A 12,292-nucleotide genomic window follows, 5' to 3' on the forward strand; every position below is an offset into this window, starting at 1 on the left:
TGAACAAATTTGAAAAAGTAACAGATCTCTTCCAAATTGTTTGGAAAAGACTCAGTGAGAGAATCCCATTATGATTTACTGATGAACAAGCAATGTCCTGGTGCATGCTGCTTAAAACATATGTTTGCTTCATCTGCAAGTAAACAACATTAATTTTAAATTATAGGTAGCTCTATCTGTGGATTGTTTAACATATTATCCAAATCATTGCTTTGTTCCTCTCAGAAGGAAAGCTAAAAGAATAAAAATACAAATATACTGCATCTTATTTGAGACATTTATGAGTCGTGATGGCGCAGTAGTTAGAATGTAGTACTGCAGGCTACTTCTGCTGACTGCCGGCTGCCAGCAGTTCGGCAGTTTGATTCTGACCGGCTCAAGTTTGACTCAGATCCTTTCGAGGTCGGTAAAATGAGAACTCAGATTGTTGGGGGCAATAAACCACTTGGAGAGTGCTGTAAAGCACCATGAAGTGGTATATACGGTAAGTCTAATATAGGGGTGTCAAACTGCCGGCCCATGGGCCGGACGCATCATCCGGAAGCCGCGCCTACCCCATTGCCGGCAATGGCAAAACCATCCTGATACGTTGCGTGACGTCATGTGACGTCACAAGTTTGACATGTCTGGTCTAATGTTATTGCTATTTGCTCCACAAGAATCCCAAACCTTTCTTTGGACAAAAGAGCTAACAAAATAGGTAACTACAACAGTCTGCTCTTTTTTCTTATTTTGTATGTCATGAGAACCAGCACAACCTCTGCACAATTTAGAGCAGTCTTGATACTAATTTCTAATTAGCAGATCAATTGTGGATTATTAGGTTTTTTTCTTTTTATATAGCTGCAAGTTCCTCTCTTAAGAAGAATGGGAGGGAATATTTAAAGGTGCTTACCCAAATCAAGATGACAGAAATCTCTGCAGGTATGAGGGAGTTTGAAAGGTTTACAGCCTACTAAGGGCTTGGGCTCTTGTTACCTTGTTCACTGATCAATGTTTACACATTCCCCTTTAGGCACTTTTGATTATTAGGAACTCCTAATAATTTATGGAGATAGGAAAGAAAATTTAGGCCTGAAACCTAACTGAATTTTAAATTTGGTCAAAAGAAACATTTATGTTGCCCCAATAACAAATGTTATTATGACCAACAAATGAACAACACTGGATTTACAGCCGAAGCTGCCGGATATGCTGAAATGTCTTAATTAAACTGTTAGAAACAGAATCCAGTATTCACAAACTATGGCATTTTATTTCAGAGGCCTTTGCTTACATTTGTACAATATATTACATAATTCCATTGTCTGCAGAACCTAATATATATTTTATAGCTTTTCTTTATATGCCTTTCCTTCAATGTTTGTCAACAATTTTTACAGTCCTGTACATATGAAGCGTTTGAAACCATTTTCAATAAAATCAGTTACCTTTAAAGCACACACTACTAAGACTGAAAATGCTTTTCTTAGAAAAGTCAAATGTAAAGATTCGGACACTCTAGCATCTACAAACAGAATGTTTGAAATTCTTACATGTTGTATTGCCAGAAAAAGAAAAAAAAAAAAACATGCCAGCCCCCATAAGCCCAGCCAAAAGAAGTACACAGAACTACAATTAAAACAGTAAAACAATCTGTACAGTAAAGTACTGTGTATTAACAGTGCCAGGTATTAAATAGCTCGAATGAACACTCCCGCAATATACAAATGTCTTACAAAGTTGTGTAATTAAATACAAGTGCCAAACGAGAGGGCATGGGTTCGATAACAACATAAAAGTCATAGAAGTGAAAACAGCTGAATTGATTTTGGATTTTTTACAAGGCAATTAAAACAAAAATTTCATTTCAACCACTCAGTTAGCTATTTATATTATAAACAACTATCCCTTTGTGGCAATGTTCTTCTCAACAAGGACTTAATATTAACACCCTTTACTCCTTCTTGAAGACCTCTCTCAATTGCAGCTCATAATAAAATAAGCATTACTAATGAAATATTTGTTGCTTTAAACTGAAAAGAAACTTTTACAAGAAAACACAAAAATATAAGTGTTATAATTCATTATGAATAAATATACACTTTAAACTGGCTAAATACAATCTTTGTACATTAAGATTTAATACAGTTTGTTAGCCGTTTTCTTCCTTTTTTCACAATGTATTTTATCAAAATTAAAAAAAATACTGATTCATAGAAAAATGGCAAAGTACAGTAGTTTCATTCCAATTCGTGGGCTATCAAAAACCCACGATAACCTATTTTGCCTAATTCAAACCTGTAAACATTTAGTCAGCCTTTTAAGCAGAACCCTTATATTTGGTTGTCAATCTGATGAGAAACATCCTGTTAACGGCAGGTTTGGAACTGAATTACCTGTGCTTGACTTGTACAGTTACAGTCACCATTAAGGCAACAGTTAAAAAACAATTATCTTGTAAAAATGAAAATAGGTTCATTTTTCCTAAAGAATGGAAAAATATCAAATGTTCCAGCTTTAACAAAATACCAGGGAATACGTGAACAGTAAGCCACTTTAATGTTTTGATTTGGCCTACCCAACAACTGCATGCTTACCACACTGATTCTACTGGCAGTGAACAACTTCCATTTGCCACAGTGGAAGGCCTTCAATTCATTCAACATACAATTCCCAGACAAGTTGGAAACAATTATTGCTTGAGGAAAAGCAGTCTGTTGTACTTTTTCTTCATAAAAGTGCACTTAAGTGCAAAGTTAGCTTGTCAAGATTTTTTTTAAATACAAAATAGTGCTTGTCTGAATTTTGTGCCACTGTGCAGTATAAAAAGTGGCTCTCAGCAGCCTTTAAGTGCAAAGTGCTTCGGCAAGTCTTGCTGTCACCTGCACTCGACTGACATTCCGTTCTGTGATGAATTGGACACGGGTGGGTCTGCTAAACTTAACATAACTGCTGCCGTAATGGTACTGGAGGAAGGTGAGGAAGAGGAGGAGGATGTGGTAGCAGCACCTGCAACGATAGTAAAGAAATAAATTATCCCATCTGAATGTTTGCTACTGAAACTAAAATAAGAATATGGGGCATATACAGATGTACATTTTAGAAAAGTCTAGTTCAGTGGTTCTCAACCTGTGGGTCGGGACCCCATTTGGGGTCGATCGACCATTTCATGGGGGTCGCCAAGCAAGGCTGTCCGCCATTTTTTTGTCCGCCATTTTTTCCCCCTTTTCCGGTGGGTGCCTTACCTCCCTTGGGCTGGGCCAGCTGGTGGTCGGCCTGCTCCGTCTCTGCCGCTTGCCAGCTACGCCTCGGCCGGCGCAGGGGGCGGAACCACGCATGCAGGCAGGGAAAGTCCTCGACTTACGACCGGTTGGGTAGTCCTCGACTTACGACCGGTTTAGTCCTCGACTTACGACCGGTTTAGTCCTCGACTTACGACCGGTTGAGGTCACGGCATTAAAAAGGTTGAGAACCACTGGTCTAGTTGCTAAACACTTGTAGTCCCAAAAACTAACTTAAGGATATAGGTAGTCCTCGACTTATGACCATAGTTGAGCCCAAAATTTCTGTCGTTAAGCGCAACGTTTGCTAAGTGAATTTTGTCCCATTTTACGACCTTTCTTGCCGCAGATGTTAAGTGAATCACCACAGTTGATAAGTTAGTAAGGTGGTTGAGTGAATCTGGCTTCCCCATTGATTTTGCTTGTCAAAAGGTTGCAACATGACCTTGGGACACAGCAAGGGTCATAAGTATGAGTCAGTTGCCAAGCATCTGAACTTTGATCACATGATGATGATCAGGGGGATGCTGCAAAGGTTGTAAGTGTGCAAAGTGGTCATAAGTCACTTTTTTCAGCGCCATTGTAACTTTGAATGGTCATGAAATGAACCATTGTAAGTTGAGGACTACCTGTAGTTATGCACAATTATGGAAACTCTTACTCTGAATTGAATTAAGTAAAGGGAAGACTGCACCCTTAATAATAATGGATCTTATAATGGATCTATGGGAATTCACTAAAATCTCATAGTGCTATATTTTTTATTTGAGGGGGGAAAAAACCATATGTGGGATAACCAAGTTGCTTACTTTATATTTTTGAAGAATCCCAGATAATTTACAGTCCCATTATAAGCACACTTCCAACTTATAAGCAGTAAATCAGTCATGACTTAATTATCAGAGTACTTTTTCTGAATTTAAAATGGCAGCATCAGGCAGATCCTTTGTTCAGATAATGCTCACATACATACAAAATATGCCTCCGAAACCTATATATGTTCTCGCTTGCTTTCAGAATTGAATATTCTTCAAGTGTATATGTTCACCATTGTTATCAGTGAATATACAGAATAATATTAAGGCTATGCCGTATTTAAAAAAATTTACAGAGTTGGGATACACAGAAAGAAATTGGCTCAGTTCTAAACAACCGGCACTTAGCTCAAAGAATTAAGGTAGTTTGTGTTATTACTGTGTAACTGTAACTTTTTCTTACATATGCCAGAAGTAATCATCAGAAATATAAAGATAAATACTAAAATGTGACCGTTTGTGGATATTATAAGTAGCTGAAAATTAGTTGCTGGTATTTACATAGTTAAAATATTAGTCTGAACCCTGCCTATAGTAGCTCCATTTTTTTTAAAGTCTATGCATGAGGCAAAAAAGTTGGCTAATTTTTCCCACTCACACCTCTAGAAATGGATGTTGATGACTAAATAATTGTAATTAAATAACTGCAATTAAATAAATGAGGAGGTAATAAGCCGCCTGGGAAAGCCAAGGGAAATCATCAAAACAATTAAAAAACGAAAGTTAAAGAATATTTCGGACATGTGATGTGACAACCAGAAAAATACGGCATACTCCATTTAATCCTCCAGGGAAAGATTGAAGGCAAATGAGGTCCAGGCAGAAGAAGAAGATCATGGCTTCAAAATCTAAAGGACTGGTTTGGACAAAACTCAGCAGCATTTTTTCGTGCAGCTGCTGATAAAAACAGGATTGCCAACATGATCCCCAATGTCCGATAACGGATATGGCACAAGAAGAAGAAATAACTCTTCCAAACTCACTTGTATCCCCCCTCCCCCCCAATACTAACTAGATTAAAATTTAAGTCCACCGTTTGTGGACCTTCATTTCATTGTGGATCTTTCTTTTATTGTGTCTCTCCCTAGATGAATTTTTAAAAATCCATTTAACATATTGTATTTGCAGACTTTAAGCTTGAAAATAATAGGTGAGATAAAGGAGAGGCGTTGATCTTTATTCTAGATTCTAGAACTTTAAAATGTCCTTAAAAATTTTATAGATCTGAAAACCCATATATGGAATAACAAAGACTGTTATGAAAAACTTTTCTTCCAAAAACATTTTCTTCTTTCAAACAAGAAATTTAAATTCAAAGTCATTAAATGTAACCCTAACAGTTGCAGAGTAAGACCTAATATTTTAAAAGACAACTCAGGGTGACATTCTAAGTTTAGGAACTCCATTTCATCCCAGTAAAAAAAGACATATTTAGGCCTAATCACTTACTTTCCCGCTCTTTTTTCTTCAAACGCTTTCTTCTTCTATCAATGGAAGCCACTTCAGATTTTAAAGACATGTAGTGTTTCCTGATTTCCTGAAGTTTTTCTTGAAGGATTGCAATGCGTTCTGCACTGGTCATATTTTCTAAGTCAGCTGGCAAATAAAGCAACTTTTATTAACCCACATCAAAATTCCAATTCATTTTTATTTAGTGAAAGCAATGTGTACACAATGTTACATTTAGCATCTCTCAACAATGGAATCCAATCTATGCCAGTCCCTCAGCCCCTTTGGAGAAAGCAATACTTGACAAAATGAATAGACAACCGTTGCCCATATTTATAACATTATTCCCATTAGTCAGCAGAGACCAATTTTTATAACTTATGTTTGTTCAATCCCTCAGAACTAGTTATTTATGCATTAGAGTAATTACGATATTTATATGTCAATTAATTAACAATAATTAACAATTACACATCTTGTGACTGAACTGTTTCGGTGAACAAAAATAAGTCTTGGAAAAAAAGAGCAGGAAAGGGTGTGATAATGAATATTTTTCCCCATAAATATGTAGTTGAAAGCTCCTTGATGAATCAATAAACGTGATGGAAATAAAGCCAGTGTAATAATAAATGGGATATTTAGTAAAAAAAAATTCAATATGGAGTGGAGAATAAGCTAAAAATATGCAAAATCCTTTTGGTTGTTTAATTACTTATGGATAAATGTTTAATTAATGCTTGGGGTTAGGATTAGGTTTGGGAATAGGAATGTTGTGCGAGAATTCTATGGTTATATGAAAGCTAAGAAGGCTGCATGATGCAATGAAGAGAATGGATCTGAATGTTAATGTACAGGGGTACTCTTTGCTTAACCACTAGCTGTTTTACAGCCATCCAAAGCTATGATGGCCATAGACCAGGTGTTTTACTCTCAGTCAAGAACTGCTGGCCATTATAAATGGTCATGCCACTTCCTGGTCATGTGACTACATGTCAGGCAAGTCAGCTTTATAAACCATCACAGCATTTCCACAGACACGTGACCATGAGTCATAAGTATTTTTGCCAGTTTGTGGCAAAACATCCATTCAAATGACTTAACAAAACTCCTTCCAGTCACGTGGGTGCCTCAACCTATGACTATAATGATTTATGAATGTCATTCTGGGCTCAATTATAGTCGTCATTCAAGGACTATCTGTAATGAAGACCAAGTCAGCTGTGTTTTATAAGGAAAATGGAGTGAACGATCACATTACATATAAATAGTGAAAAATAAGAGCAAATAGATGGATCTGTGGACCCTGGTAAAACAGGATGGGAAAATTTTCTTGGGAAATTTTAAGACATACCAATGCTGGTAATGGAAACTATATGGACTGTTGTCAAAAATGGAATATTTATCAAAAACAAAATGGCTATGTATATTATATGGAAATAAGAGTTATTACATCAGGAGAAATGATTGCAGTAGAAACAGTACTTAAATGTATGTAGTAAAACAAGGAATTTAATAAAAAAATGAGTTATCAGTATAAAAGACAAACACTGAGGTGTTTGGGTCAAACAGAAAAAATAGTTATTGAATTGCAAAATAAATATTTGAATGAAGGGTGAATGGGTTGACAGAATGGGAAAGACAGAAAATTGATGAAATTGATGAGATTCCCAAAGAAAGAGAAAAAGAATGTTTAAGGAACAAAAGAAACATAGGAAGCCACGTATGGATGTGATAGAAACAATAGTTTTCAAGAATACCAACTTCTTATGAAGAGGTATAGTGAACAGTGTAGGTATAAATTAAGTGTAATTAGATTTCCTTTAATCTCCTCCCCCCTTTAATTGAGGTTTTATTACTTCTTACAATTACGCTTTGCATAATAATGCTTTTTCATATAGTTTACCGACTGTATTTTACTGCTTCATATAGAAATGAAAGGTTATGTCCATTCTTGGGAATTCAGCAGATTTGAATTCAAAGCACTTGGTACACTTCCAGAATTCAGGAGAAGCAAACTCTTTACTTACATAATTGGAAACTCCATTTGTAAAGTTTTGGCAAACGACTGTTCTGTTCTTTGAGATCAGAATCTTTTTCTCCATTTTTCCCACATTTTCCAGGAGACTGCGTTCTAGCTGGAGCTTTTGTATGCTGAGATTTCACCCCTGTAGAAACTGATTTTGCTGGCTGCGATTTGGTAATACTTTCTCCAGCAGAAAGTTCTTCACTATCACTACTGTTTGCTGAAAAAAGAGACAACAAATGAATTTTATAGGCTTAGATTGATAAACATTTCAGCACTTCAAACACTTATATGCAGTCACAAAAAGCATTGTCTTCTTATCCTCCAATAAAATATATAATGGAATATTTTCATAGACAAATTAAAAACTTGCATTTTTTTTTAGAGAGAAGTAAGAATATGACTCACTTGGGGGGCACTGCACAGTTTCCTAAGGGTGGAAGCAATCTTTAAGCGGGGTTCAATTTAGAATGTTTTGGCAGGCTGAAAGAGGAAGGGGAAGTACTTTTAAAGGATCTTCAAAGCTTTGGGGGAGATCAGAGAGGGCTGCAGAGAAAAGGAATCAGCAAAAATTCCTTCCTCTCTATTCTGCCAATATAAATATAAGGTATGAAACTTTTGTTTCTCCTGATTCCAGAAGGTTTGGATTTAGCTCATGATCTATTCAGAAGTTTTAAGACCAAGTTTTACACTCCATCAATTTGCCATACTTACTACTTTTGTTCTTTTTTTTGTTGTTCACCACAGATGATTTATGACTTCTTTTCTGCTTTTTCGAGGGACCACCACCCTGGCTATCTTTAAGTCTTTTCTGGCCTGTACAAGCTTTAACATAAAAAAGATATTTTACATGCAATATATCAGAAACACATTTTGATTTTGATCATCTATATCATTTTGCTACTATCTTACTATTTTGCAGTGATAACCTTTTACAATCTAGTTGGAAACAGATAAAACAAAAACAAAACAGTGCAACTGTCTTCAAAATGGCTGCAGCTTAACATAAAAACATCTTAAAATGTATTAATTTAATTTTTAAAAATGATAATCAGGAAACCGTGTAGTAACATTTTAAAAGAAAGAGAAAACAGAATTTTCAAAAATTCATAGTTAAAATTTTCTTATTCATACTAAATAGGAAGTGATTATGAACCCCAAGTAACTTTTGTCAACTGAAGATTCTGCACTAGACATAAAGGCAGGCCTACATAGAAATTAATACACTAATCAGGCTTGAATGTAACCAGCATATGAACTAATTGCATGGTATTTTATTCTGACATATCAGCTGAGGTGGATAAAGGCGCTCCTGGCCATTGCCTCCTCCAGAGAAAGATTGGGACACACACACACACACACACACTCCAAACTGTTTTCTCTATCTGAGACAACATGACTTCATTCATTACAGGAAGATCTACCAACTTGGAACTGTGACCCCTCACAATGAGCACCTCCCTCCTCACAATGAGCACCTCCATCTTGCCTGGATTCAATTTCAATTTATTATCCTTCACTGGACCTATTATTGACTGCAGTGCGCATTCAGGAGAACCAAATTATTATTTGATGACGTTATAGAATTATAAATTTGGGGATTATTAGTATATTAATAGTATCCTGCTTCATATCTGACAGAATGGAGCTGTAAGGAACTCCTTATAATATTTCCCCTTTCAAACAGCAACTATCCTCAAATTACACCATTTGAAAGGAAGGAATAGAATCACGTCACAGCAATTCTTCATATTTTTAGGAAGATAATGATTCCAGGCTAGGGATGCAAATTACAGAAGCAGTAGAATAGCTCTCTGTTTCGCTTTCAAGTTCACTCTCATTTCTACTTCCATCTCTTCCATTATCTCACCTTCACCAAAGGTTACTCTCTGAACTGCTGTGGGCTGTCTCAGAATATAGACCTTGTTAGGACAGGGGCTTTCACCAGATTTTAAGATTCCCCCCAGACACATCTCTGAAATCACCTCCCCTCCAGGCAAGCCAAACAATATTTATCTAGCTCATATGCCCTATCCTTGGAACTATGCAGGCTGGAAAGTCAGAAGAAAAGATCCTAGTTTGTATCTCCAATTATGATGTAGTTTTGTCACAAGAAACATGGCATGTGGGAGCATTGTGCTTGGAGGAATAGAAGTATTATTATTGGAAGCAAGAGTTTGGAGTGGGACAGGGGGAGCTTTGCATTTGTCTTGTTTGTTAATTTCCACTTCTTCACAGAACCAAATTACTAGTTTGCAATCCCTACAATAATATGTCATAGCAATGTGAAAGAATGTAATGCCCTGCATTATTTAAATTCTTCAAGAGTCATTTATTGTTAATATATTCATTCATCCCTTACTTATTCGAGTTCAAATCAAAACTGTGTGAAGTAAAATAAAATTATACTTGGACGGCTTATTAAGTAGGTTTCCATCAATATATATTATACAGGCTGGAAACTTCAGTGCAAAAACTGGGATTGACGATCAGCTTGTGACCAAACTGCATAGTTGATCTCCAGATCAGATAATAATATTGCCGTTATTGCAACAATCCAATAACAAGACTGGGAATTTTAGAGGATTCTGCTTTATAAAATTTTGCTTCATACAAAACTGCTTTTTAAACTGAATCTGACAGCAGTGATATTGGCAAATATATTACTAGACTGGTAGTAACCCATCACTGGTTGGTAATTAAGTAGTGTTGCTGAACGCTACACCATTTAAGTTTACACTTGCCAACAAATTTGATCATATTTAACAACATTTGATAGAATTATTTTATTATCCTGCTGTTTTTGTAACAAAGCATGCCCAGGTGCTATCAGTCTTCTCAGATTGATTGTAAGTCTGATATAGTCCTTACTTACTACTAACTTACTCACATAACAACCGTTTGAAATTATGATGATCCATAAAGCACCCCCCCCCCCCGGGCACATGATCACATTTCAAGCGCTTGGCAACCTGCTCATCTTTACAACTAGTTATGGCATCCCATGATCATGATCTGTGACATTTTTTGCCAGTTTCCAGAAAAAACTGCCCATTCAGAAGTATGGGTTAGCACTTATGACCATGGTACTTGCTTAACGGCTGCCAAATCAGTAAAATGCAAACTAAGCACCTGCAAATTAAATTCCTAGATTGATTGGATATGAATTGATCCTGAGAGACGAACAGGCAAGATTCAGGGCAGGCAGGTTTACATTAGCTTACGCTATAGTGCTCAGCACTTGGGAAAAGGTATTCTTTGAAATGTGGTTCATCTCTATTTGTGGCTTTCACGGACTTAAGCTTGGATTCAATTCAATATTCAGGACCAAATTGTGATGCAAATTTAATGATTCCACAATTGATAAGTATCTGTTCCTATTAATATTTAACATGTATGAGAACACAAGTAAAAGTCACGATGTAATGCGCAAGGACAGCTAACCAAAGAAATAGCAGTGAAAAAAACAGAGAAAGTAGGGCTACTGTGTTACCTCCCACTACTTAGCTATTTTAAGCAACCAGGTTTTCCATCCTAAGATGGACAATAACATGTCAATTGCCTTTTATATGCTGACTATAGGTAGTTTTGCCTTTGAATCTCGTAAGACCTGTAAGATGATGTGCTATAAACTATTCTAAGTCTTAAGAGTTGAATATCCAAGTTACAAAATTGGCAAACAGGAGAACACATCATCGAACAAGTCAATTTTTTAAAATACTTAGGGCTGGCTTTCTAAGCCTCTGGAGCCTGAAATGCCCAGCAGGACTATGTATCCCAAAGAACACAGAAATCATCCTCAACTATACAAGCTTTCCATTTTAACTGAGTTGCACAGTTTATCCAGTTGCTGTTAAGTTATGCCCCAGCTATTGTATGGGGTTCAATTAGAACTCTGCAGCAGGAGGCAATATTAGAGAAAGTTAAACCTAAATTCTCAAGAAATGTTTTTCTTGTCCCTTGCTATGTCCCAAATATACTGGTTCATTGAGAAGCAGAAGTAATTTAGAAGCTTTGGGTTATCTTTAATGTTTGGTTGAAATTGTTACATGGCTCAGGTGGATTGGCCACTTTAATTATAGCAGATGATTTTGATTCTTCCTGGAAAAATTATAATCTCTTTTTCTGGGATGCTCTTTTGCCTTTGGGGTTACAGCACGGTAACTTAATTTTGAAACACAGGATTTTAGATATAGAAGGTCAACTGGACTATGTGCTTGTCCCCATGATGCGTTTATTAACAACCAGGTTCTAAATTTTAAATCAGTCAATTACTTGAACAAAATCACTTTCAAAATTCAGAAGAACTTTACCCCTGATCCATTTTAATGCTCTCCTCACAGCAGTACCGTATTGGAAGAGAAATATAGGAAAATTCCATTTGCTACAGGATGGAGTCCCGATAGTGCAGGTGTGATAGAAATTGCAGCCTATGTTTTGTTACACTGTCAGTTCTGTGTAATTATTACCCCTCTCCTTTCTAAATCCCTATGGCATTCTGATTTATTTTACTTAGATTATTTATTAGATAATAAAGGCAATTATGGCATCGGACCTGGATATCTCCGAGACCGCCTTCTGCCGCAGGTTACCTCCCATCGGCCGGTACGCTCCCACAGAGAGGGTCTCCTCAGGGTGCCGTCAGCCAGACAGTGCCGGCTGGCGACCCCCAGGGGGAGGGCCTTCTCGGTGGGAGCCCCCACCCTCTGGAACGAACTACCCCCAGAGATCCGGGTGATCCC

General features: G+C 36.7%; 1 protein-coding gene across 1 annotated transcript in view; it reads right to left on the reverse strand.

Annotated features, from left to right (window-relative positions):
• Positions 1 to 1,235: 1,235 nt before the first annotated feature.
• ARID4B (AT-rich interaction domain 4B) overlaps positions 1,236 to 12,292 on the reverse strand; it is an 86,638-nt gene continuing 75,581 nt past the window's right edge. The window contains exons 21-24 of the mRNA XM_015816922.2: positions 8,265 to 8,375; positions 7,555 to 7,770; positions 5,528 to 5,674; positions 1,236 to 2,991 (exon numbers count right to left, since the gene is read on the reverse strand). Of these exons, the coding sequence (XP_015672408.2) occupies positions 2,861 to 2,991; positions 5,528 to 5,674; positions 7,555 to 7,770; positions 8,265 to 8,375 (605 nt within the window). The 3' untranslated portion in view covers positions 1,236 to 2,860. The remainder of the gene's footprint in view (positions 2,992 to 5,527; positions 5,675 to 7,554; positions 7,771 to 8,264; positions 8,376 to 12,292) is intronic.

This window comes from Protobothrops mucrosquamatus, unplaced genomic scaffold (assembly GCF_001527695.2).
Source record: "Protobothrops mucrosquamatus isolate PMUCROS unplaced genomic scaffold, P.Mucros_1.0 scaffold527, whole genome shotgun sequence".
In the NCBI taxonomy this organism is placed as follows: Eukaryota; Metazoa; Chordata; class Lepidosauria; order Squamata; family Viperidae; genus Protobothrops; species Protobothrops mucrosquamatus.